The 27,038-nt window shown below is 40.7% G+C and overlaps 1 protein-coding gene across 1 annotated transcript in view; it reads left to right on the top strand.

Annotated features, from left to right (window-relative positions):
- LOC106557336 (sterol O-acyltransferase 2) overlaps positions 1-21,020 on the top strand; it is a 60,861-nt gene extending 39,841 nt beyond the window's left edge. Inside the window, exons 12-16 of the mRNA XM_087710487.1 lie at positions 13,096-13,193; positions 13,998-14,096; positions 14,630-14,765; positions 16,644-16,789; positions 20,273-21,020. Of these exons, the coding sequence (XP_087566613.1) occupies positions 13,096-13,193; positions 13,998-14,096; positions 14,630-14,765; positions 16,644-16,789; positions 20,273-20,323 (530 nt within the window). The 3' untranslated portion in view covers positions 20,324-21,020. The remainder of the gene's footprint in view (positions 1-13,095; positions 13,194-13,997; positions 14,097-14,629; positions 14,766-16,643; positions 16,790-20,272) is intronic.
- The last annotated feature ends 6,018 nt before the right edge of the window (positions 21,021-27,038 follow it).

Below are 27,038 nucleotides of genomic sequence, written 5' to 3'. Positions count from 1 at the left end.
TGGGTTGAATAGGAGTAGACTTTGTTGGCTTGGTCAAGGGGCATCTTGCTAAAGTCCTCTGTGCGGGTCTCTCAGCTGTGGATTTGTGGCGTGGGTGAATCTCTCTATCCAGAGCTATCGACATGGTGTACCAGTCTTGTAGGTGCTCTGGCACCCCTCGGACGCCACAGGCTTTTCTGACTTCTTGATTGATGGCCTCTTTAAAATAGTGCAGGAGTATTCTGTCAGGCCAATGTCCAAAGTTCCCTGTGACCCATCTAAAGTCCCATAGGAAGTCTTTTAGGGGTAAGTTACCTTGCTTCATCACTTTTATTGTGGCTTTGTTTTCATTGATTCGGCCAGGGTCTTCAAATCTTGCCTGAAGCAATTCAACAAAACCCTCAACATCATTTAGTTCAGCAGCCCCCTCATTCTGCAGCTGGGCTACCCAGTCAGAAGCATCTCCTTCATTAATTCCCTCTGTGATTGCTGATATTAAGTCACAATCTGTTTCGTATTGTTCTCCGTATTGGTCTATATGAGCCCAAACTCAGCCGAGAAAGTAAGCCAGTTTGGCAGGCTTACCATCAAAAGTTGCTCTAAACCATGGTGGCGGTGGTCTTGCTAGTGGAATTGCCTCGGCGACCGGCAATGGGGCAGGATCTTGCTGGTGTGCTACTCTGGGAAGTCGGGCAGGGACCTGTTGGGATGCTGCGGTGGGGAAAACACTGATGGCTGAGCTGGAATCTGGGGCACTGCAGCTGCTGGCTTCTAGATTGTGGCTGGTGGCTGGACAGGGGCTGGCTGCTGCACTGGTTATTGAGTTGCAACAGGAGGGGTCTCCAGCAGGCTGCTGGATCAGACCCCATTGCTATGCTGGGATCATTGGGGCATATTGGGCCTATGGTGATCCCGAAAAAGGTGGAGTAAACGGTGCTGGCATCCTCTGGCACTGGACCCACCCATGGCTGGGATAGAATACCCAGCCTAGGGGATACATTCCGCCAAGGGGGCAGCATGAAGGTAGGTTTGCGAGGAGGGGTAAACTGACAGTTGTAGAATTCCCAATGCCGACTGCATCTGCTGTCTCCCTCCTGTTGCTTGACCCTGTTGCACTGAGCCAATCCCTCAGTCATCTTAAAGTAGAAAGGTGTCAATGCCACGCTAGTTCTACCACCAGATTCTGGATCAGGAAAACTGAACATGGGCTGCGTTAAATTCCATCTCTCTTGAGGAGGTTGGAACCGCAGTGCATAACTTCCCACTTCAAGTCATTCAAAATTTTCTGGGAGTCCTGTCAACGACTGGCTTTGAGATGGAGGCAACAGGTTCCAATCTCAGGAGTGTCAGACCCCAAAATTCTCATATCCCTCCATTCGAGCTCATGGGTTGACTGCATTGGGCTGGAGTTGGAACAATATTCAGGCGGTCTTTCTTCCGGTCCCATCTCTGGAGCTGGATCAGACTGGCAACTTTTCCAGGAATCCATCTCCTTGGGCTGAGCACCTAGCCTTCATATTGTCTCTGCAGCTTCAAGTGCTCGCACTATGTCTTCAGAAGGAGAATACTGGGTCTCGATAAGTTCTCCAGTATCCGTCCCCATGGCTCCTTCTGCGATCTTCTCTTTCCCCTCTACCTTCGCTGAGTCTTAGCACCGCCTGAGTTTCAGGTCAGTCCTGGGGCTCAGCCCCCCTTTTGGGGTGCTGTTTGACTACTTAGGATTTGAGTTAATGTCAGTGTTCCGGAAAACCCAGTGAAAAACTATGAAAAACTATGAAATAGGCATTTCTCAAAGTTCCCATTTATTAGGGTAGGGATACAAATACCTCTGGGAAAATCCGGATCTGAGATTTCCGAGCTTTTCCTCAGTAAGTCAAAAGTACGAACCCATCCCCTGCACCCATTAGTCCATCACATGGTCCAATCCCAATCCAATCCCAATCCATCCTAACTTGAGATATCACTTCAACCACTCCTCCAGGTGCAGGAATATCATGATCTTGACTAAAAAGAAGAATGCTATTATGTTTAACTACATTCCCTCTACTAAATTGCCCCTACTAATTTCCCAAGCACAAGAATGTGGCAGCATGGAAGTTTCCAGTGTTAATATGGTTTCCAAAGCTGACAGGTGATTTATCATATTTTAGAGAAACTGAAGAGAGACATACTACAGGTAGTTCTCAACATACAACCATTTATTTAGTGACCTTCAAAGTTACAAAAGCACTGAAAAAAAGTGATTTATAATCATTTTTCACACTTACAACTGTTGCAGCATTCCCATACTCATGTGATTAAAATACATGTCATAAATTCTGGCAAGTATTTATGGTGGTTGCAATGTCCCTGAGTCACATGATCACCTTCTGCATCCTTCTGACCAGCAAATCAATGGGGAATCCAGATTCACTTAACCACTGGGTTACTAACTTAACAACTGCAGTGATTCAGTTAACAACTGGCAGGAAAAATCATAAATTGGGGCAAAACTCACTTAATTGTCTCATTTAGCAACAGAAATTTTGGGTTCAGTTATATTCATAAGTTAAGGACTACTGTATCTGTAGCAGCTAGGTAGTACATTGTAAGCCATGCAGAGTAGCTTTCGGTAGCAGGATGAGATGCACATAAATTTAATAAATAAATGAATAATTACCTCATCCCACAGCCAATGTATATATATGATTTTGGACTATACTGTATGTAACATCCACAGAAAGTGATGCAGTAAGTCTGGCAGGCCATTAGTTCTATTCATGATGAGAGTATGTAAAATAAACCAAAAGTCAAGTAAAGAAGTCTTTATAAATTCATCTGTTTATTGTTGGATGTTTCTGTTTCCTGTAAAAGGGCTTTCGCAACATGTAGATACTTATTCTTTTCTTCTGCTTTTGCCTCAATTGTTCTCCAAGTGCCATGCTCTATGGCTCTTTGAATTTGTCCTGTTCAAATTGTCAAAGTCCATTATTCTTCCTTGCAATAAGTGGTATGCAAAAATCCTGTAGATGTGGGTAAAGTTGGAGAATATGCTGTTGCTCATAACATTCTTTTTAAAAAACTTTTTATTTTGTTTATGCAAACTTTACCTCTTTGTAGCACATTATACTTCTTTTACATATCTGTTGTGATTCTTTTATCTGTACATATAAGTCTTTTAAAACTATAACTTTATATATATGTGTGCATTTATATTATTTCATGCATCTTTTTTCTTCATTCCATATATAACATTTTATATATTCTATGTATAACAACCTTTATTACATTTGAGTCATTTTGTATCCATTTCCTATTATTTAGTTGCTGCAGTCTATTTCGTATTTCTATCTTTTAATCATTTTCCGGTTTTGTATTTGTTTATTAATTTGTTGATCTTTCTTCCTTTCTTTTTTGCTTTTCTGCTCCCCCCTATCCTTTATCCTAGCCAATTATACCATAAACACTATGTGGAGTAATATTCAGATTCTGCTTCCTCTTTTAATTCTTTCATGAGCCTATCCATCTCTGCACATTCCAATATTTTTTTATTACATTTTCTTCTTTTGGTGTGTAATTATTTTTCCAGTTTTGTGTGAATGTAATTCTCGTTGCCGTGATTATGTGTAGAATTAAGAATTGATTTTTTTTTTTTCATAATTTCCTTTTATAATTCCTAACAGAAATAATTCAAATTTAGTTCAATTTGGTGTGTGGTAATCTCCTCCAGCCAATCTTTCATTTTCCCCCCAATATTTTTTTGCAGATGTGCACGTCCACCACATATGGTAGTATGTTCTGTGTTGTTGGTTGCATTTCCAACAGAGCACTCCGGGAACATTTTTGCAATTCTCGCTGGTGGGAGATGCCATCTATAGAACATCTTGTACATGTTCTGTCTATATGCTGTTGCCATCGTTAATTTGTAATTTATTTCCCAAATTTTTCCCATTCTGCCAATTCTATAGTATACCCAAAATTTATCACCCATGTTATTATCATTTCTTTCACAGTTTCTTCTTCTATTTTAAATTTTAATAAATAATGATATATTTTTAATCAATTTATCATATTATCATAATTGTCTTCCTTAATTGTTGAGCATTTCCCTGTCAGCCAAATTCCTAAATATTTTATCTTTTTTACTATTAGCATTCCCATGTTTTCCTCTAATTCTTGCTCTTGATTTATGGTGAAATTCTTCATAATGATCTTTGTTTTGTTCTTGTTAATTTTAAGTTCCGCTACCCTACCAAATTCCTCTATATTTTGGATTAATTTAATTCCTGATTTTAATGGTTCCTCTAATATGAATACCATATTGTCCACAAATGCCTGTGTTTTATATTCCTCTTTTATTTTTAATCCCTTTATTTCTTGAGTGTTTCTAATTTCTATTAATAGAACTTCCAGTGTTAATATAAATAATACAGGTGATAATGGACACCCTTGTCTCACTCCTTTCCATATTTTAAATTCTTCTGTAGTGTCACTATTTCTTATTACTTTTGCTTATTATCCTCATATTATTTTTTAACTGGCGTTTTGGTAAGAAGCCGTTTTGATCTGTGTGAATGATTTCATTTTTTTTTTTAATTCACTCTGCCATTAAAGATTTTATAGTCTGCGTTTAGTAAAGAAATTGGTCTGTAATTTTTTATTTGTTGATGGTCCAAATCTTCTTTGGGCATCAATGTTATATATGTTTCCCTCCATGATTTTGGTAGCTTTGCTTCTCTAAGTGCTTCATTAAATAAATCTAAAATCACTGTTTCTATCTGCTCTTGCGTGGCTTTATAAAATTCTACAGGTATACCGTCTGGGCCCGGAGTTTTATTATTATTTTTGTCTCCTCAGTGTTTCCTTTAATTCCATCACTGTGATTTTTTTTTTGTTTAGCATTTCTCTTCTCTCTTCCTCAGTTTCATGTAGATTCTTTTTATTTAAGTATTGTTCAATGTTGTCTTATAATATGTTTTCTTTGCTGTATAGTTTCTCAATAAATGTATGTACTATATTCTGCCCCTGCTCTTTCCGGTATTGTTTTTGCTCCTTCATATTGTAAGTGATGTATTTTTCTTTTTTCAATTTGTGTGCTAACCATCTTCCCGGTTTATTCACATTTTCAAAATAGTTTTGTTTTGCAAATTTGATTTTTTTGGGGCCATCTCTTCTTGTGTCATAAAATTTAATTTGTGTTTCATCAGTTCTTTTTTCTCCTTTATTTTTGCGTCTTGCAGGTCTTTTTGCAAATCCATTTCCAGTTTTTTAAGTTCTTTCTGTAATGTTTCTTGTTTTTGTCTCTTTTCCTTGTTTTTTCTTGCCAAATATGTCAATCCCCCCAGTAAAAGCTTTTGTAGTGTCCCATAGGTTTTGTAACAATGTTTCTTCTTTCTTATTTACTTTATAGAAAAGTTTCAATTCCCTTTCTATCATTTTTATACAGTATATTATTTATCTTTCAATATGCTTTGATTCATTGTCCATCTCTTTTTTTTTTGTCCTTTCCATGTTATTTTTATTGGGTTGTGATCTGCCCAGGTGTTTGTCGTTATTTCAATCTCTTCTGTATCTCTTTTCAATTCCTGGGTCGATCAAATCATATGTATCCTTGACCATGATTTGTGGGGATTTGAATAATATCTAAATTGTTTGTTTCCTATGTTTCTTTCTCACCATGCATCTTTCAGGCTCAGTTCCTGCACCATTTCGAAAAAGGTAATTGGTAGTGTTCTTTTTTTTCTTATTTCTTTTTTACTCTTGTAGTCATCATTGATATCTGTTATAGCATTGAAATCGCCAATTAGACATATATCCTCATATTCTATTTCTGTTATTTTTTGGTGGATCTTCTTATAAAATTCTTTTTGGTTTTTATTGGGGCGTATATTGCTATGAGGAGAATTTTTCTTTGTTCTGTTTCTATTTCTATCATTAAAATCCTCCCCTCTTCATCTGCATTTTTTTTTCGTGTTTATCCATTCTTTAATGTATATTGCAATTCCTCTTTTTTTGTTGTGCTAGTGTTGTAAATAGTTTCCCAAATTTTGGATATTCTAGTAGCTTGTTATATTAGCTTTTAATATGTACCTCTTGAAGACACACTATGTCCATATTCATTTTTTGTAATCTAGTCAAAATTTGCCTTCTCTTTTCCGCTGAGTTAAGTCCATTTATATTTTTCTGCAGTTTGCATCAGCCAGTTTATTCAGTTTTGTTACTCAGTTTATTTTCTCTCTCCACTAGATGGTGGTGTTACTCTTCTTTTGTATAGGCTTTTTTTTTCCACCTCAAAAGTTCAATCTTTCCTATTCTACACCCAACTTTCTCTCAAGTAATCCAAATACTTCTCTCACCGTCTTCACTTTTGTCACTGCCTCATCTAGCTCCAATTTCTGTTTTGTCCAAATAACTCCAAAGGTCCTCTCCTCCTCTCCTTATTCCATTCTGTTCTCAAGTCACTCCAAGCCACTCTATTGCTACAGGAAATAATGTGCTTTTCCTCCCTCCTTATAGCCCCCAATATTGAGCTTTGAAATTCTAGCTCAAAGAGTTTTTAGTAAAGTTTATATTGTTTTAGTTGTTTTAAATATTCTCACCAATGCTGCCATGCTGCTATCTTCTCTCCCTCATATGCGGCTATCACAACTCAGAATCAGTCATGGACGCCGATTTCTTCTTAGGTGATTCCAAAGGGTTTCTCTCGTCTGATAGGGAAGTTGCTTGCCTCCTCTCCGTCACCCGAGCTCCCCCTCTTGCCTGTTGATCCCTCCAGGGTCAACTTCATCCTTTTTCAGGAATACCTCAGAAACTTGAGCTAGTGGAGCCACCATTCCTTCGCCCGCTTTGAAGTGCCATCACCGCAGGAAATTGGTGAGGCTCATAAAATTCTATTTGCTAAAAATGTTACCTCACTTTACTTGTGAAAAGCAATTTTGTAATCCTGGCTGGAAAGACAGGTTTACAGGGCAATTGGCAATGGGTGAAACAATAGGAGGCAGCTTAGCTGTTGCTAAAACACATGACCCATTATTAGATGGTACAGCTCAACAATTCTGTACAGGACATTATAAGAATTTTATAAGAATTTATAAGTTTATAAGAATACATAATGCAAATCGTTTGGAGAAAGGAAAGAATTAAGTTCTGCATTTTCATAATATACAGTATATAACGATTGGGCAATTCATCTATTCTGATCTGTTATATACTGACAGCCAGTATGGTAGTTTCCACCAAGGTCCTCTCATCCGGCGGGAACAATACTCAAATGTGATTGGTCAAGAGGTCTGACAGCTCCCTATAAAAGGGCTGCTGCCAGACAGAGTCTTTACTGAGTCTTCCCCACTTGGAGCTTGAGTCTTGCCTCTTCCATTCACTGTATCTAACACTGGTGACAAAGGTGGGATTGGAAGGAAACTAGGCATCAAAAAGAGCAAACACAATCCAGCAAGTCAATCCAGCCCGGAGCAAAGTGCGACATTGAGGAGCCATCTTTAAGCGGCAAATTCAAATCTGCCTTGAGTGAACAAGATGACTACGGATGCCCCACCAGCTCTGTACAAACCAGCCACCGAGCACTGGGGCTTGCATATGATGAGATTCAAATGCTTCCTGGAAGCCAACAACCTCCTGCGCCTGTGCAAAGGCCGGAAAAAAAAGCCATTTTCCTGAGCTACTGTGGGCCAGAGGTATTCGACACCGCCAAGGACCTATCTGAGCCAACGCTGGTACAATCAGTCACTTGGTTGGTGCTACAACAGACATTGCGAACACACTATGCTCCCAAACCGTCTAAATATGTGTGGAGACGTGAATTTAACCTCCGTAACCAGAAAGGTGAAATGATCAACCAGTATGTTTCAGCACTTTGGAAGGCTGCTGCCTACTGCGAATTTAGAGATTTAGATGAACTGTTGCTGGACAGAATCATTTGTGGTGTTTGGGACATTAATTTACAGAGGAGGTTGCTCGCCAAGACAAACATCACTCTACAAATTGCCCAATATGAAGCCAGGGCTACCGAGTCTTCGACCAAGTCAATGGAGATGCTGCAAAGGCAGAACAGCCCAAAAAGTGTGAACAAGACTGCTGAAATCCATCACGACACTTCCGACTGAGAACTCTCTGACAGCAAGGAAGAGGTCTACCTCATGCAAACAGAGAAGAAGAAAGAATTGGCACACAAATTCGAAACTTGTTTCCTGCCTTGTGCTGGCTGTGGGGGAACCATCAGCAATCTGCCTCCCATTTCTGAGATGCTATTTGCCAATGCTGTGACTGAAAGGGGCACATTGCAAGGGTCTGCCAAAGCGAATTTTCCACAGCCCCAAAGCAGCCGGCTGTCCATGCCGCACACCTAAGACCGCTAAGGTGAGAATCATGGAACCCACGGCAGAAACAAACATAGGCAGACAATGCTACATTCCAGACAACCATCAGGCAAGCAAGCACCCCGCGGAACAAGAAGCTGAGGATATCCATCTTCCTTGAGGGATCTCCCTGCTCTATGGAGATCGACACCAGATCATCACTGACCATCATGTCCTGGGCCACACTGAATAAGGCTGTCCCCAATTTGATAAGGCACAAGCTGAGGGTTCCAGACCTGTACCTAAACGACTACCAAGGCAACTGAATCCCAGTTCTGGGCCAAGGTACTTTTCGAGTGCAATTTAAGTCCTTTGATGGACTGCTTTCTGTGACTGTGGTTGGTGGAGCCCTGCAGAGTCTTCTAGGCTTAGACTGGTTCAAATCCCTGGGCCTGGGGGTGACCGGTATCAATGCCATTTGAGATGACAGCGCCAAAGAACTACTTATGGAGTTCGAGGACATCTTCAGCACTGGTCTAGGCAAGTATGTGGGGACACCAATTTCTTTCAATTTGGACCCCAATGTAGCCCCTATTAGGTTAAAGCCCCAGAGAGTCCCTTTCATTCTCCGACCCAAAATTGACCTTGAATTGGACAAACTAATTGGCTACCATGGCAGAAGCGGTCATCAAGGCACTACGGAGTCTTTTCTCCACTCACGGCCTGCCTGATGTCCTAGTTTCAGACAATGGTCTCCAATTTATGACCATGCAATTTGCGACTTACTTAGCTTCTCAGGAATGAGACATGCCCTGGTCGCTCCATTCCATCTAGCCAGTAATGGACAGGCAGAGAGAATGGTGCGAAGCCCTATCTAGAATAAGGCCAGGAGACTGGCAAACACGGGTAGACCAATTCCTCCTTTACCAGCACATCACACCAAGTGCAACCACCGACAGAAACCCCGCCGAGCTTCTGATGGGTTGCTGGCTAAGATCGTCCTTAGACCGGCTACCCCCAAACTACTCTGCCGCATCACCCCCTGATTCGACCAGCAAACTTAGACACTTTAGTGTAGGGGATCGAGTTTATGCCCACAACTATGCTGGGTGGGGGCTCTCTGGATTCCTGCCACTGTTCCAGGAGTCACCGGACCTCGCTCCTACCAGTTAGAGCTCGAGGATGGTAGGATTTGGAGGCGGCACATTGACCAACTCCAAGGCTGCCTCTCTCAATCCAACCTTAGGCAACCAGAGGTAACTCCTGCACAAGTTAGCCAAAGCCCTACCCAAAAGGAGCACGAATTCACTCCTTCCACAGACTACTCAAGCCCAAAGGTATTGGGGTACTTATCTGGTGAAGTTGCAGGGTTGCAATGAGTTCCGCGCAAACTGGCTCCAGAAACTCCTGCAGCACACTGTGGAAAGTTCCAGGAGCTTCCACCAGGCAAAGCCAGAGAGACAACAGGTCCATCCAACCTGACCGAAGTTCCAGCGCCGACTGAACTGCCACTAGAAAACCCGCCTACATGCATGAGTATGTTACAAGCCGGATCAGCCCAACTAAGAGGGGAGGGGCGTTACATACTGACAGCCAGTATGGTAGTTTCCACCAAAGTCCTCTGATCTGGTGAGAACACTCAAATACTCAAATGTGATTGGTCGAGAGGTCTAACAGCTCCCTATATAAGGGCTGCTGCCAGACAGAGTCTTCACTGGATTGTACATAGTTGTCACTTAATAAAGACCTGCTGTTGCTGAAGCCTGAGTCTTGCCTCTTCCATTCACCCTATCTAACAATTACAGTATACATTTGCTTTACATGTGGGGATAATTATACATATATAATTTGAGTAGTCCATCTGCATTTCAGAGCTTTTGATTATTTGACTGCAGCCTCTTCTCTGCCTCTGAAAATGAGCGATTTATGTTAAGCCAATCTTTCCTTGTAAAAAATGTTTCACTGGGCACTCCCCTCTGTGCCCAGCGAAAATCACTCATAGGTGTTTACTAAATTATGAAGTGGAGTGGAGTGCTGCCTTCAGTTCAAACTACGCTGGCTGGCTGGCTGATTCTCTGCACACATGTTGGGAAGAAGACCAGTTGCGTATAGTGGTAAAATTGCTGGCCTTGTAACCAGTTTGTATTGAGTTCTAGGCCTGTCTTAAACAAGAAAGGCAGCTGGAGGACTTTGAGCCAGTCACTTGCTCTCAGCCTAATCCACATCATAGTATTGATGCGAAGAAAATAGGAGGCAGGAATATTGTGTATTGCCACATTGATGTACCGTATTTTTCGGAGTGTAAGACACACCTTTTTTACTCAAATAAGAGGCTAAAAATCTGGGTGCGTCTTATACACCGAATGCAGCATTTTTTGCCTCCCGAAGCCCCACCCCTTCACCAAAATGGCCACGCATAGCCTTATGGAGGCTTTCAGAGAGCTTCTGGGGGCTGGTGAGAGCAGAAATGAGCAAGAAACAGGCCCTCCCCCCCCCCCCCCGCAGCTCCCAGCAACACTATATAAACCTCCATAAGGCTATGCATGCAATTTTTTGACAAAGAACGGGCCCATTTTTGAAAAAAACAGGCCATTTTTTCTTGTCCCCCCCAGGAGCACTCTCTAAGCCCACCCCCCCAGGGCTATTCATGTCTTTTTTTGAAAAAAGGGCCCATTTTTATGAAAAATGGACCATTTTGGGGAGGATTGCAGAGTGCAAAAACTTTTTTTTTTCTTTTGGAAAGCTCTTTAACTGATTGATGAGAATTACATTGATCAAGTGCTATGTCAGCAGAAATATTTACCTATCTACTGTATTTCTCTCTATCTCTATTTCTCTCTCTATCCCTCTACCTACCTACCTACCTACCTACCTACCTACCTACCTACCTACCTACTTACCTACCTAATTACTATCTCTCCCTACCTACCTACTGTATTTTTCTCTCTTTCTCTCCCCTCTATCTACCTACCTACCTATTTTTTTAAAAAAATTGCCTCTTCAAAACCTTGGTGCATCTTATACTTCGATGCGTCTTATACTCCAAAAAATAAGGTAGATAAAAATGTAATAATAACAACACTTGACTGCAAGCAAGACCTGCTAAGAGCACAAAATAGATAAATAGTGGAACATGAAGACCCTAAAGTGCTCTGGCACTTTAGAATTCAAACAGACAAGCACTTGCATAATATCCAAGTCTTAATCATTATTGATGAGACAAAAAGACACTGTAGACACTGTAGTACCTGGAAACAGCAGAAGGAAAAAGAAAGAACTGGAGAAAAATAACAAAAAATACAAATATTTGCAAATAGAACAATTGTGGCCAAAGATAGCAAAGATAGTACTAATAGTAATAGGTGCCATGGAGGCAATCCCAAAACATTGGAGCACAACATGAACACCATCAGCATTGACAAAACCACTGTCAGTCAATTGCAAAAGCCACCTTTGCTTGGAGTAACTTATTTCCTGCAACAATACCTTTAACACCCTCGAACACTAACATTTGCCTATCCCAGGTCCCTTGGAATGACTCAATAGCTGAACAAAAAGGAGGCAGGACCTGACGTCGCAACGACATGCCGTGCGATCTCAGAGCTCCGAGATCGCAGTCGATACTTTTGCCACTAGATGGTCCTTTTGGACCTAAACCATCCCAAAGAAACGGTGACAGGGAAGAGTACATCTTGCTGATCTCAGGGACATCGCAAAGTCCCTGATTGATCCAAGAGAATCTCTTTTTGCCAGCGACAGAAGTATAGCCAAAAGCTGCTGAAGTTGGGATGGCTCCGCAACGGGAGGAAAGCAGAAAGAAAAAGTGTGTCCATCTAGTGAGGAAATTTTATTGTTATAAAGGAGACTGCCCCCAAAAAATCAAAGCTAAATTAAACTTGTAAAGAAAAGAAAAATAAGCGGCAAAATTAAGCTATATTGGACAATATATTATCCTTTTTTTAATGGATGGAAGTTTTGCAAGTATTCCCTACTTTTTAAAGTGAAAGTATTGGTTTTTCTTCTTCTATTTATTTTTTTACCTATGGATTAAATCTTTTATTTATTTTTATAATATTGGTTTGGAGGGTTTTTTTCTCTTTATTTTGCTTCATTTAAGAATTTTGTTTCTTTTAAGTCTGGAATATAAAGAAGATATAAAAGGAATATAAAGAGGGTAGTAACATCAGAGGGAAAAGAAGTTACACTGCCACTTGAAGGTTGGAGGCTGAGTCCTGGGAATTTTGCTTTCTCTTTTTTCTCTTTGATTATTTTGACTTTGCACTTCAAACGTTTCAGCTTATTTTCAGAAGAGATAAGGAGAAGAGCACAAGTTGTTTACACAGGTGCTCTTTGGATGCTTCTTTGGCAGCTGGAGTGAAGTGTTAACAAAATCTTATTTTGAAACTAGAGTGGCAGTGTTTACTAGTTGGAAGTATGGCACAACAAAAAGAAACCATAACATTACAACAGATTATGTTTGAAATTCAAAAATTATTAGAAACAACAGAAATCCCAAAAATACTTTTCAAAAGACAATTGGATTTTCTTGGGGGTTTTTCTCCTTAAAAACTAATTTCTCATCCAAGAATCTTCTTCAGTCATTTTCAGACCCGATGAAGCTTCTTGGATGAGAAGTGAAGCTTTGTGACAACCATGACCTGAATGATTGAGAATCTCTATAGACGTTCCAGTAGGATACTAGCCTAAAAGTGTAACTTGATTTGCAATTGTCTTTCTTAAATCTGTAACAATAATTGAAAGTTTAATCTGATATCTCTCTCGAAAGTGGGAAGAATTAATGTATTTCTTTACCTCTCTCATTCAGGACTATCATTTCTTTTAATAATCAACTATACCTTCTTGCACTGCTGGCCAAACGCATGGGCTGAGATTCTGCGCTTTGCAGACCGTTCCTTCTATAAGGTGATAACAAAGGGAGGGGGAGGTTGCAAGAAAGATATGGGGAGTATAGATTTCTTTCCTCATGGATATACTTGAATGGTCCATTGGCCAAGAAGAACACTTTGAAAAACTTTGCAAAGAGTTCTGAGAGGTTATGGCTCTGAAAGAAAAGCAAATTTGAACTTGCTAAAATGAATGTACTGGAGAAGCTGACACTAAAGTATCTGATTGCTTGTAATCAAAGTAATAAATATAGGTGGTCCCTCATTTAGCAACTGCTTGCAGTTATAACTATGATGATAAAGTAAAGTGACAATCAAAGCTCACATTTACCACCTTTGCACTCTGTAAAGTGAAGGAAAGTTGAAGTAAGATTGCAAGCATGTTTTATCCATACTGATTGTTTTAATCGGCTTGCAAAACATTTTAACATATGGCACCAGAATCACTTGAGGTGAGATAGGCAGCTATGTAAATTTGGCAATAAATAAATCTGGCAACTAAATAACATAACTGTTTAACTTAATGACCACTTAACAACTTTGTTGCTGCTCTCAATTGTGGTCACTAAATGAAGACTACCTATGCAAACATGTATGTTTAGGGACTATATAAAAGAGATCAAATAACATGTTCTAAAATTGGCAGTTGCCATTTCCCACTGATGGAAATTCTAATCCCGACTGCCCTTGTAACTCAAAAATTACCTGTACACAGACAATCTAGAGTGGATTGTTTCTTTCCTTGCCAAAGTACAGTGATGTTCCAGTTTCAAGCCTGGCATTCTGTTTTTTTCATGCTCTTTATTTCATTCTCCCTGCCTAGGACTGGTGGAATTCCACATCATTCTCGACATTTTTTCGGTCATGGAATGGGATTGTACAAGATTGGCTGTACTGGTATATTTATCAAGATTTTCTGTGGGTAGGTAAGGCTGTAATGGGTTGTGATAGTAATCTTTGGGGAGAGAAGGAAGAACTGCAGCCAGGGCAATGGTCAAGAGGAGAAGTCTCAGCCCCACAGCAGGAATGGGGGTAGAATAACATCTCAGAAGAGACTCTCCCTTGTTGTTCAGAAAATAAATGCCAGAAAGGGGGGAAGTGCTTTCAGACTTGCAAGATTCTATTACTGTAACCTTGCAATAAAAGTACTATTATTCAGTGGTGGGATTCAGCCAGTTCACACCACTTTGGGAGAACCAGTTGTTAAGTTTCTGAGCAGTTTGGTGAACTGGTTGTTGGTAGAAATCATTAGGGCAGAGAACCAGTTGTTAAATTATTTGAACCCCACCACTGCTATTATTGGTTTACTGTTTCGACTACCTGAAAAGGCTGACAAGCTTACCAAACCCACCCTATATTACCCCATAAAGTACACCTGCTCTGTGTAATTTCTCTATTCGTATCTTCATTGTTTATGATGAGATTTATAATTCACTTGTGCTCCTTCTCTTCCAGCTGATGGGAAAGAGAGCTCGAGCTGGAGCTATGTTCATGGTCTTCCTTTTGTCAGCGGTTGCTCATGAATACATAATCACCTTCTCTTTTGGCTTCTTCTATCCTATCCTGTTTGTGTTTTATGCCATGATTGGAGGTTAGTATTGCCTCAGGAAATGGACTGAACCTTTCCTCAGAAGATTCAACCAAGTCCCGTAAAAAAATAATATGGCATGGATTGCTCTTGGTGAACCTTCTTTCATTCTGTTCTACCCTCCTTTGGTTTGGTGTTTCCATACTTCCCAATTGACACATTCATTTGGTAAGTGGGAGTTGCTCCAAATTTATTCAAAATATATTAAGCCAGTGGTCAGGATCTTGTGATGGGTCTTGTGATCCATCTAACACTAAACCCTAACAAGAGTCTCAACGTATGTGACCCACATCTAACACCTCACAAGACCCATCACAAGAACCTGGCCTGATGTGACCCTCACCTGTCATAACCTCTCCATCAGGATGCCTACTGACATCACAGAGACCTTATAAGCAGAACAAAACTGACATTGACATCTCCAAAATTCCACTAAAGATGTTACCTAGTCTGGTAAGGAAACATTTGGAAACCAACCCACAAGCTTGGAGAATGAATCTCCGCACCCACCTCATTTACTCTAGATTTACTATTATAATAATTTCAAGTATGCTCAACCTAGAACTGTGTGTCCTACGGTCTGACCTAAGCGTAATACACAAAATTATCTGCTACAACGTCCTACCTATCAATGACTACTTCAGCTTCAACCGCAATAATACACGAGCAAACAATAGATACAAACTGAAGGTAAACCGCACCAATCTCGATTGCAGAAAATTCGACTTCGGCAACAGTGGTCAATGCCTGGAATACACTATTTGACTCTGTTGTTACATCCACAAACCACCATAACTTTAACCTTAAACTGTCTACTGTTGACCTCACCCATTCCTAAGATGTCAGTAAGGCATGCATAAGCCCACTAGTGTGTCTAACGTCCCTGTCCTACTGTCCCGATTATTTGTACCCATTTCCTGTCTTCTTTTTCATGTTTATTCTTATTCTTGTTATTTTATACATGGGTGACAAACTAAATAAATAAAATAAATAAATAAATCATAGCCTTCGTAGGCTGCCGAATCCTGGGAATTATACCCAAAGTGTTTTTTCGAGAGGCAACTTGACTTTCTGGTTTTTCTTTGAAAATATTTTGCTTCTTGTCCAAGAAGCTTCTTCAACTTTGACTGGATGGTGGAGAATGGAAGGTCAACATCCATGGGAATGGACGGCCACCATCCAGTCAGAGCTGAAGAAATTTCTTGGAAGAAAAATGAGAAAGTCCAGTTGCCTCTTGAAAAATCTCCTTTGGGACAACCTTGACCTGGATGACTGAGAATCTCCATAGACAATCCTGGGAATTGCTTGCCTAAATGATTGGAGCTTCCCAAATTGAGGAAGACTAGATAGGAAAAGATTCAAGGCATTATCCTGCCCCCTTCCCCCGATTAGTGGTTCTCAATCTTGGTGACTTTAAGGTATGTGGACTTCAGCTCCCAGAATTCTCCAGGCAGGTATGTGCATTGTATTATTGTCTCAGATGATGCACTTCATGGTTAGGATGGAGGCTGCTTTTTCATACTTGAGAAAGTTATTTTGGTGTTGTATTTTTTTCAAATCTTGCTGGTCATTGACTGAGCAAACAGTGGCTCTTCCCTGAGAAAACTAAGATTCTTCATTCCAATGGGAGAGAAAATATAATCTCAAACATGAACAATTTTATAAATTAAAAAGCAAGAGCAGAAATAAAATCAACTGGAAAATAAAATTTTGCTAATTCAGAAGTCCAATTAACATGGGAATTGCTGTTATTTTAGATTTGGTCATGTGGAATGTTCCTATTGTAGATAACAATTATTAGAAATCAATGAATGAGAGACCTCCTTGGCTCATTGTCCCTGGAATATACACCATTAACCCTTTTTCTGTTTGTCCTCATAGTGTCCTTTCATTTTGTTCTCAATGATAAGAGAAAAGGCCCTTTCTGGAACATCATCATATTGCTATGCCTCCTTTTGGGCTCAGCAATGTTTTTCTCCTTATACTGCCAAGAGTTGTTTGGACAGGTCCACTGTCCACTCAAGGAGGTGAGTAGAGAGTTTATGTTGTGGAGTTAGATTCTAATTCTGCTAGTATTGGCAATGGCTAATAGCAGCTCAGGGGATATATTCTGTATCCTAGTGACAGCATAAATAGATCTTCTTGGTGTTGTCTATACCTACTTGTTCTTTCAAGTCTCTCAATGATTCAGTCATAGCCAGTATAACTGACTCCATCTGGTCATCCTTCTCTTTCCTTCCCTCTTTTTTTTCAGTAAGGCATTTGATAAAGTGGACCCGTGATGGCGAATCTATGGCACGTGTGCCACAGGTGGCACGTGGAGCCATTTGTCAGGGCATGTGAGGTATTGCCCTGTCAGCTGGCCAGCATGCATGTGCGCACTGGCCAGCTGATTTCGGCCTTTTGAGGCCATTTTCCGCCCTCCGGAGGTTTCGGTTTGCTCCTAGGGTCAGTTTTAGCCCTCCAAAGCCTTCAGGAGGCTTCCCTGAAGGCTCTGGAGGGCAAAAAACAACCCTATGAGCAAACTGGAAGTCACCTCCGGGTTGCTCGTAGGGATGGTTTTAGCCCTCTGGAGCATTCAGGGGCCTTCATGAGACTTCCCTGAAGGCTCCAGTGGACAAAAACAGCCCTATGGATAAACCAGAAGTCCATTCCTGAATCTCTGGTTTGCCCGTAGGGCCAGTTTTTCATGCTCCGGAGGCTTCAGGGAAGCTCCTGAAGCCTCTGGAGGGCCTCCAGAGGGGAGGCAGGGGTGGGCTGTTTTTGCCCTCCCCAGGCTCCTATAAAGCCTCTGGAGCCTGGGGAGGGAGCACTGATTGTGCACACATGCATGCTGGGGTCGTGCACAAAGCATTATGGGTGTGGCATGCCCATGCAGGACCCCCTTGCGTCCCCCCCCCCGCTTTTGGCACACAAGCCAAAAAAGGTTCACCACCACTGAAGTAGACCATAACCTACTATTAGATAAAGTAGAAAAATGTGGGTTAGACAGCATCACCACCATATGGATTTATAACTGGCTCACCAACCACACTCAACGTGTACCATATTTTTCAGAGTATAAGATGTACCGGAGTATGACGCATCAAGATTTTGAAGAGGTAAATTTTTTAAAAAAGTTTTTGCCCTCCCCGGCTCCCAGGAGCACTCTGCAGGCATCCTAAACCACCTGCACACCCCTTTTTTGTGAAAAATGGGACATGCAGACAGTTTGGGAGGCCTGCAAAGTGCTTCTGGGGGCCGGGGAGGGCAAAAATGTGGTGCGTGGGGGGCTTCATCTTCTTAAAGAATAAGGCTTTTATCTATCTCAAATCCACTTTTCTCTATCCCTTCCACGGCAGAGCAGGACTAAACATCTCTCTCTGCACTTTATTTTTTCCCCCTTCCCTCGGACTGGCAGTTACGGTGAGCCGCTTGGCTCAAGGAGTGGCAGTCAGCTCGCTTCTTCTCTTCAGCAAGGAGGGGAAGAAATTTCCTGACAGTTAGAACAATTAATCAGTGGAACAGCTTGCCTCCAGAAGTTGTGAATGTTCCAACACTGGAAGTCTTTAAGAAGGTGTTGGATAGCCATTCATCTGAAACGGTATAGGGCAGTGATGGCTAACCTTTATGTGCTCCCGTGCCAAAAGCGGGGGGAGCGCAAGGGGGTTGTGCGCAGTTCTGCCACACCCATAATGCTATCCACACAACCCCCACCCTGCACGTGCATGCACGGATGACCAGCAACACAAACACACATACAAACATGGTCTGGGGCATTTTTTTCACCCTCCCCAGTCTCCAGAGGCTTTCTAGGAGCCTGGAGAGGGCAAAATCACCCCCCTCCGCTCCCCCAGAGGCCCTCCAGAAGCTTCAGGAGCTTTCCTGAAGCATCTGGTGGGCGAAAAACAGACCTACGGGGAATCTGGAAGTTCAGGAATGGTGACTTCCGGTTTGCTCGTAGGGCTGGTTTTTGCCTTCCGGAGTCTTCAGGGAAGCCCCCTGAAGACTCCAAAGGGCAAAAAAATGGCCTCAAAAGAAGCTGGAGCTGATGGGGCAATGCCCTGCGCGCCCTAACAAATGGTTCCGAATGCCACCTGTGGCACGTGTGACATAGGTTAGCCATCATAGGTATAGGGTTTCCTGCCTGATCAGAGTGTTGGACTAGAAGACCTCCAAGGTCCCTTCCAACTCTGTTATTCTATTCTATTCTCAACATTCTCTATTCCTAGCTTTATTTACCTATATCTACGATAGCTCGAAATAAATATTTATTTGATTTTTATTCTGCTTTTATTTCTGGTCAACTCAAGGTGCTATACATATCTAATGCTCCTGCTTCTTATTTTCCCAACAATAAACATGTGAGATGGGCTGGGCTGAAAGAGAGTGACTGACCCCAAGTCACTGAGCTTACTTTCATCAAGGGAGGCCTAGAACTCACAGTCTCCTGGTTTCTAGGCCAATACCTGAACCAGCATACCAAACCGGCTCTTAAGTTAAATAAGCTCTGTCTCATCACTTTTGGGGAAAACAGAGGCCTGGAATACATATTTGCATGAATGTGGAAACTACAGTAGGTATTGTTAAAAATAAGAGCACAGTGGTTTCAGCTTTTGTTGCTTTCAGATACAAAGAGAGTGATAAAATAGGAGAAAAAAATCCTCTCTAATCTGACTGGAACCATTTAATTAAAGATTGTTTCATTATTCCTTATATTACTTTATTAAGATTGAGTCATCTTTTGGCTCTAAAATATTAAAATACTCCAATCAATAAAAATTAAAGAAAAATATATTTCACATTAGCTGTATTTTGGGGCATTTCAATATGTGAAAAAACACCTGACTCTTACTGATATATGAATGTTACAAAGTTTTTATTGTTTTATTTTCACTTCATTTCTCTTCATTTTATGGAGCCCTGAACAGGAAAAAAGACCAAATAAAAGGTCCATTGAGAGCAGCAGATATGCCCAGCATGTTGTCAACCATGTATATTGGCTCTCATTGGGAATCCAGCATATTTTGGGGACACCAGGTTCCGTAATTTTTTATAGCAAGATTCTGTTTTACAGCATAGCTGGAGATGCTCACCTGCAGGGAGTTAAAGCAAATCTTTCTTCCTTCTCCTCATATCAGTAGCTGCAAAAGGTGGTCTGTGACATAGAAAATTTTGAGTCTAAGAGCCTTTGATAAGCAACATCTTTCAAGTCTGGGCTACCTTGGGTTGCCTCCATGAGTTGAGGGGCCTGAGGAGCAAAACTGACAGAGCCAGATTCTCCATCCCAGAATAGGCTACACCTGCAATTCAAAGTCTCTCCAGTGCTGCCTTTAACATTGCTAAAACTCTGAGAATGTTATTGTGCTGATGGGCTCCTGATTATGTTGGAACATTTATATGGCTGATCTTGCTGATCCAGATCTAAGCACGTGATTAGTTGCAATTCTTGTATCATTTTGCCTCATGGCAGTTCTTTCCCTTCCAGCTGTTCTTTTTCTCTTGACATAGTCATTGTTTTCTTTTTTCAGAAGACCTTCTGGGGGCAAGTGACTCCACGTTCCTGGTCTTGCCACACATAAGCAACTATTTCCAGCCAACTCTAACCTTCTACTTTGCTTCAAAAATGATGTCTCACAAGGGTAGTACATTACCCTGCTGCTGCGGCAACAAGGACTCCCAGCACATCATGCATCTCCTCCGCTACCTCCATGGAAAACTGCATTTGGAAATTCCTTACCTGAGAGTGCTAAAGTTTGGTTTGTAGGTTCGAAGGCTCTCATCTAGTGGAGACAGAATATCTGCAAAGATCCCTGCTGTGTCAAATTCATGGCTCTTCTTGGTGCTCAAAATCCAGGCAAAAGGGGCTAAGGAAAATTTATAAATGGCAATCTTTAGTTGCCTCCAAGACTTACAAAATTATCTCCCTTTCTTAACCTACTTTAAAAAAAACAAGAGAGCTCCAGCTTGAAATGTTGGTTATCCCACATCCCAGCTTTAATGCAAACACTATTTCTTTTATATCAACAATCAGCTTTCCAGATACAGGTGAAATCCAGCTCCCAGCAGGTCCCTTGATGAGAAATGGTGGAAGTTGGAATTCAACAATATCAGAAGTTCTGCTTATATTTTCTACCTTTAGATTTTCATTCAACATTTTATCTCCAGCAGTGAAGGAAGGGAATCTGAATTACCACCAGCAGTATCCATTCAATGCTTACCATATTGTGTGAATGATTTTTGAAACTATATTTGGAAATAAAAACAGATTATGCTAAACCAATCTTATTTTATTTGTTGACAAAGTGACTAAATTAGTAGACCAGCAAAATTCTGTGAACATAATATACCTAGACTTACGCAGGGCTGCCACACTTTCTATTATTCTACTATGCCATTTCTATTGTGGGAAAATGGGAAGGGGGATGGTATGGAGTTAAAGGCTATGTAGTAAAAAAAAACAATCCTTTCTAGAAAGCCAAGGTCATCCTTTGTCTTTGCGCCTCTACACCTGACCAGAACTGAATGGTTAGAACTTCCAGCATGGCAGTGGAAGATTGAAGCATGTGATGGACTTGTAAGTGTGGGGGCAAGATTATGAACTTTCAATCGGGTGGAGAAAACCAGGAAGCTTTCAGATTCGAGGTTTCCCAGATGAGCCAACATGGCTCTCTTAATAAATTGGAACTTTGACCAATACTTTGCCTTGGACTCTGATCTAGTTTTGGATGCTATTTGGAACACTTGCAGAGTAGTCCTTAATGGCACTACCTCTACATGGAGGGAAGTAAGCAGTGGGATACCATGAGGTTCCATCTTAGGCCCAGTATTCTTCAATATCTTTATAAATGGCTTTGGAAAAAGTGGAAAGAAGAGTAACTAAGATGGTTAAGGGCTGGAACCAAAAACATGAAGAATGGTTGCAGGAATCGGGAATTGCCAGTTTAGAGAAAAGAAGGACTGGGGTGACATGATAGCAGTATTGAAGTATTTGAGGGGCTACCATTAAGAAGAGGGAGTCCAGCTATTCTCCAAAGTACCAGAAGGCAAGAGAAACAATGGATGCAAACGTATCAAGAAGAGAAGCAACTTGGAGTTACAGAGAAACTTCCTAACAGTGAGGACAATTAACCAGTGAAACATCTTGCCTTCAGAAGTTGTAGGTGCTTCATCACAGGAGGTTTTTAAGAAAAGACTGGACAGCCACTTGTCTGAAATGGCATAGGGTCTCCTGCTTGAGGTTGGACTGGAAGACCTCTAAGGTTCCTTTCAGCTCTATTCTGATTGATTGAAATAAGGGATGCCTCATCCACAATACAAGAGACTGCAGTATGAGACAAGGGTAAAGCCATGCCGCGTTTCTTATCCAAGGAGAAACAAGTTGCTCCTACAATACAGTATTTTAAAAAACAAATCTTTGGTCACAAACTTTATGGTGTTTCAATTATTTCTCTCAATATAACAAAGTGACATCTTTCATTTCACTGCAGAGGCTGGAGCATTGTCTGAAGAGTATTCAGCCATGTGAATTTTATTCAAAATGATGCTTAATAGGCAATCAAGAGAACATACTTATTGATAGCACAGCATTTGTTTAGCTGTTTCTACAATTATGCTTTTAATATTGGAGGAGGGGGCAGGCACTTTGAATAAATACATTCATAGTGCAACTTGTGTAAACTTTTAAGACAGATACTCTTCTATGTTAGTGTTATAGATCTCTCTGATTTTCTGTCACCTTGCTACCTGGTTCACAAATTATATTAAGTCAGTTTTGGCTTAAGCATGGCTTAATGAATCAAATGGAATTGATAGCATTTATAACATCCACTGAAAGTCAGTTTGTAGCAGTGATTAAGGCATTGGCTAGAAATGGAGAGACCATGAATTCTAGTTTCACTTTAGGATTGAAGCCAGTTAGGTGACCTGGGACCAGTCACTCTCTCAGCCCTAGGAAGGATTTAATGGCAAACCATTTCTGAAAAATCTTGGCAACAAAATTGCAGGGACTTCTCCGGGCAGGCTCCAGGAATTGGACATGATTGAAAGAATAAAAATTCACCTATGGTTCACAAATTATTCCGTCTGCAATCATGTATAACGAAACCACACTGTAGCCATATTCATATTTCTCAGAAACAACGCTAACCAGAATGGTAAAAAACTATGAGAGAACAATGAAAAAGAAAACTCGAGTGAAGCATAAAATAGCAGAAAAGTATAAAAATTAGTATCTCATTCACTTTCTGGCCCATGATTATTGTGAAACAAGAGAAGGAAAATCAGCTATACTGCCTGTCAATATGCAGTTGCAGTTACATAGAAGAAACATGGTGTCTTCCAATCATGAATCACCTGATGACTGTCATCACCACTGGCCATTTCTCATTCTGGCTGGAAATGACAATACCTGGACACCTAATATTGAAAACAATTGGAATAAAATGTCTATAGCATGAGTGTTAGTAGCCAGGGATGATGAAGTTCCCTCTTCCCAGGTCACCATTATCTGTAGCATGAAAATCAACAGATAAAAAAAAGTTAACTTTTAACATAATGAACACAATCCTGTAGTCTCTATAAACAAAGAGCAAAAGAAAAACTGAGCACTGTTACTCCCACTCCTGCATTTGGGGGAGGAGATGAGGGATGGTGACAGTCCTGGACAGCCTTGTCTGAACTAGGAAGCTAAGCTGAATCAGACCAGGTTATTATGTGGAGACATTCGGGGAATTGTAAATCTGTGGAGTAGACTGGGAAATTGAAAACCCCTTCAGGAACAATTCCATGGCAATCTATTTCTACATTAAAGCCAAGGAAATGACATGCACAAGATCCCATAGGAAATGATATGTGGTTGGATCCTGAGCTGTGAATGCTTCTTTGGGAGAAGAGATGATTCTGCCTCCTTTGAAAGAAGTAGTGGTCCTCTTTCCTTAAGAAACAGTTACTCGATTCCATAGACCTTGAGAATTCCTCACTGACCTCAAACCTTTTGTTCTGGGAGAAGAATGTTGAGTTGTACCTAGACTCACAGCTTCAAAAATCCCCAGACCTTACCTAGATCTTTTCAGTCAGATTTCAGGCCAGGTTACATTACTGAGACTCGATTGTGATTGCATGTCTTGAGGATCCTCTGACAGATGGTCCTCCGGGATCTCTTGGTGGCTTTGAATAGCAGTGATCATGGTATCCTTTTGGATTAATTCTAGGAGTAGAAAACACTATTTTATGGTGGTTCTTCTCCTTCCTCCAGGGCCCATTTCAGTCAATTTTGCCAAGCCCTCTCATTGTCGAGTTCCCCATCTTGATTGTCTTCTCATTCCTATTTAGCATCTATGTGAAACCACTAAGTGAGGTCCTCTATCAATACAGTTTTAAGTACAATCTATACTTAGTTATAAACCTATGCCCCAGGCCACATGAATGATAGCTGGAGGCTGTAGAAGTCTGGATGGAAAAGAGCAAACTGTAGCTATACGTCTAGGTGGTTGTAGGTTTTAAGACTTCCTGCCTCCAGATATTTTTCATCATGAACTCTTTTTTTTTAATCCCAAGGGTTTTGTTTTTACTTTTTAATACAAATGTACACGTATTATAGTGTTGACCGGATTTTTCCTTTCACATCCTCTCATTTACATAATCCATTTTACATCATAACTTGTTTTTCACTTTCAGCCAAATTATTTTCTTCCATTATTTTCCATTTTTATTCTTCTTTTTTCTTAATACATAAACAGTATCTTCAATTGTCCCTTCAAAAATTATACCAAATTATCATTTCATATTTCTCTATTAGTCTATTTTACTATAAACAATATATATCCTCTAATTAAGTTTTAACATAGAGCATTTCTTTCAGTTTTTTCTACAATTAACAATATACTATGTCTTTATTTCTTAGTTACATAACAATACCAATCATACTACTATTCCCTTTAATCTACCAATACAACTCTTTTTCCCTTTCTTCCTCTTTTATCCATTTTCTCTTGGGCTCTCACAATTTCCTCTTTTAATCATTTTTCTTCTCCCCCTTTCTCCTAACTTCTTTTTTTCTCATTTTCCTGTTTTCATGGTTATAGTATCTTTTCTTCAGAGTATTCGTTTTTATTATTCTGGTACCTTTCCCTGGGGTATTCCCTGTTCTCCTCCCTTCCTTACTATCGTGGTTTCTTTTTGGGGAAATCTCCGCCTTTGTCTGCTTTTTCTTTGTAACTGTAAATATCAGTGAAATCATCTGCATTTTATTTTTGAATTTTCTTTCTTCCACCTTATCTTCTTGCTCCCCATTTGTGCCCTCTCTTACCCCCTCTTCTCCTATTTCTTGCTCTGTCTTTTCCCCTTGATTTTCCATCTTTTAAAAAAATCAGTTAATGTTTCATGTGCACTTTTTAGCATCCCAAATAATTCCTCATATAGCCAAATCTCCATTTTACAAGTTTAACTATTTTTACAGATTTTTAAATTTTGGGTTATGCCACATTTAATTACAAGTTTAGGGTCTTCCAAATTCAGTTGTCCAATTATAGCATTAACCCAGTCCAGTTCAAGTTGAAGGTTTTTTCTCTTCCACAGCTATAAACAGTTGCAGCCAAACAATGTTACAATAACAGATACTGCCTAACAATTCTCACAGTTTTCCTGTAGCAAGGTCTCACTTCACAGCTGCAGTCTCACTTTTATTTTTTATTTTCTTTCACTAGCCGGTGTAGTATTTTCTGCTCGCCAGTAGATGGCACTCTCCAAAACGCAATACAATCCAACAATATTGACTGTCAATAGCTGTCAAAAGCGCTTTTAATCCACAAAAAATAAAATAAAATAAGGAGGAAAAGGACTTTCCCCTGGGCTCTTCCTTTTGGTTATTAATTTTTTCTACACTTCCAAACTGCAGAAGGCAAAATCCTCTGAGGCTTAAGTGCTTTAACCTCCTCTGCCTCTTTTTTCAATAAAATTGCCCGAAAGCCAGTTAGCAGCTAATTTCACTCCGGGACCCTTTTTAAGATTAAGATCAGTTTTTTTTCCTGTGAGTTGATCAATCACTCACCCAGTTTCAACACTCCATTCCAACACCGCTCCAGCACAATAACTTAGTCCAGATGACCCAGCTTAGTAGCAGTCATTCAATTATGGCCACCACCCCCACTGCTGGTTTGAAAGGCTATTCTCCAACCTCCCGAGGAATCGCTGGTTCCTCTAGGTTGTCTGAGACATCCCTTCTTCTACCCGGTCCCTCCAGGACAGGTTCCGGTCTGAAGACCTCCCGACAGCGGTTTGTCTGTCTGGATTTCCGCGAGGCTCAGCAGAGCCCACTTTTTTCCAGCCGGTCTCACCACAACATTTCTGGCTTCTCTTTCATCATTTTTAAGTTTTAAGGGCCTTGGCTTTATACTGTTATGTTGTTTAAAGATTTCCTGTTTTTATGTGTAGTATAATGAACTGCCCAGAGTTACAACAATTGAGCTGGGCAGCTATCTACATTAGATACAGGATGGATGGATGGATGGATGGATGGATGGATGGATGGATGGATGGATGGATGGATGGATGGATGGATGGATGGATGGACGGACAGACACCTAGAGCGAGTGAGCCATTTTAGAGCAGGACTTGAACATAGAAGGGATATGGAGTTATTTTTAACACAACTTCATAAAGATATAACCAGAGTTTGCTATATTTAACAATTCTCACAGTTTCAAAATATCTTTTCCTGTAGCCAAGGTCTCACTTCACAGCTGCAGTCTCACTTTTATTTTTTATTTTCTTTCACTAGCTGATGTAGTATTTTCTGCTCGCCGGTAGATGGCACTCTCTAAACCACAATACAATCCAACAGGTGACTGTCAATAGCTGTCAAAAGTGCTTTTAATCCACAAAAAAATAAAATAAAATCAGGTATAGCAGTTATCAATAGCAATAGCAGTTAGACTTATATACCGCTTCATAGAGCTTTCAGCCCTCTCTAAGTGGTTTACAGAGTCATCATATTGCCCCCAACAACAATCCGGGTCTTCATTTTACCCATCTCAGAAGGATGGAAGGCTGAGTCAACCCTGAGTCCGTGAGATTTGAACAGCCGAACTGCAGAACTGCAGTCAGCTGAAGTAGCCTGCAGTGCTGCATTTAACCACTGTGCCACCTCGGCCATGCACAGCATCTGCTGACTGAGGTAGCTACCTTATTTTGCCTGATATTTCAACTGTTGGGGTTCTACATCTGTCCCAATATTATTACTAGAGAACTTTCTGGCCTTGTGACTAAACAGCTACTTGATACTAGTTACCTCATCGG

The sequence above is a fragment of the Thamnophis sirtalis genome, unplaced genomic scaffold (genome assembly GCF_051295495.1).
Source record: "Thamnophis sirtalis isolate CommonGarterSnake01/CBP01778 unplaced genomic scaffold, rThaSir2_p1.2 scaffold_3, whole genome shotgun sequence".
Classification (NCBI taxonomy): domain Eukaryota; kingdom Metazoa; phylum Chordata; class Lepidosauria; order Squamata; family Natricidae; genus Thamnophis; species Thamnophis sirtalis.
Note: the sequence above shows the minus strand (reverse complement) of the source record. Positions and strands in the feature narration are given on the sequence as shown.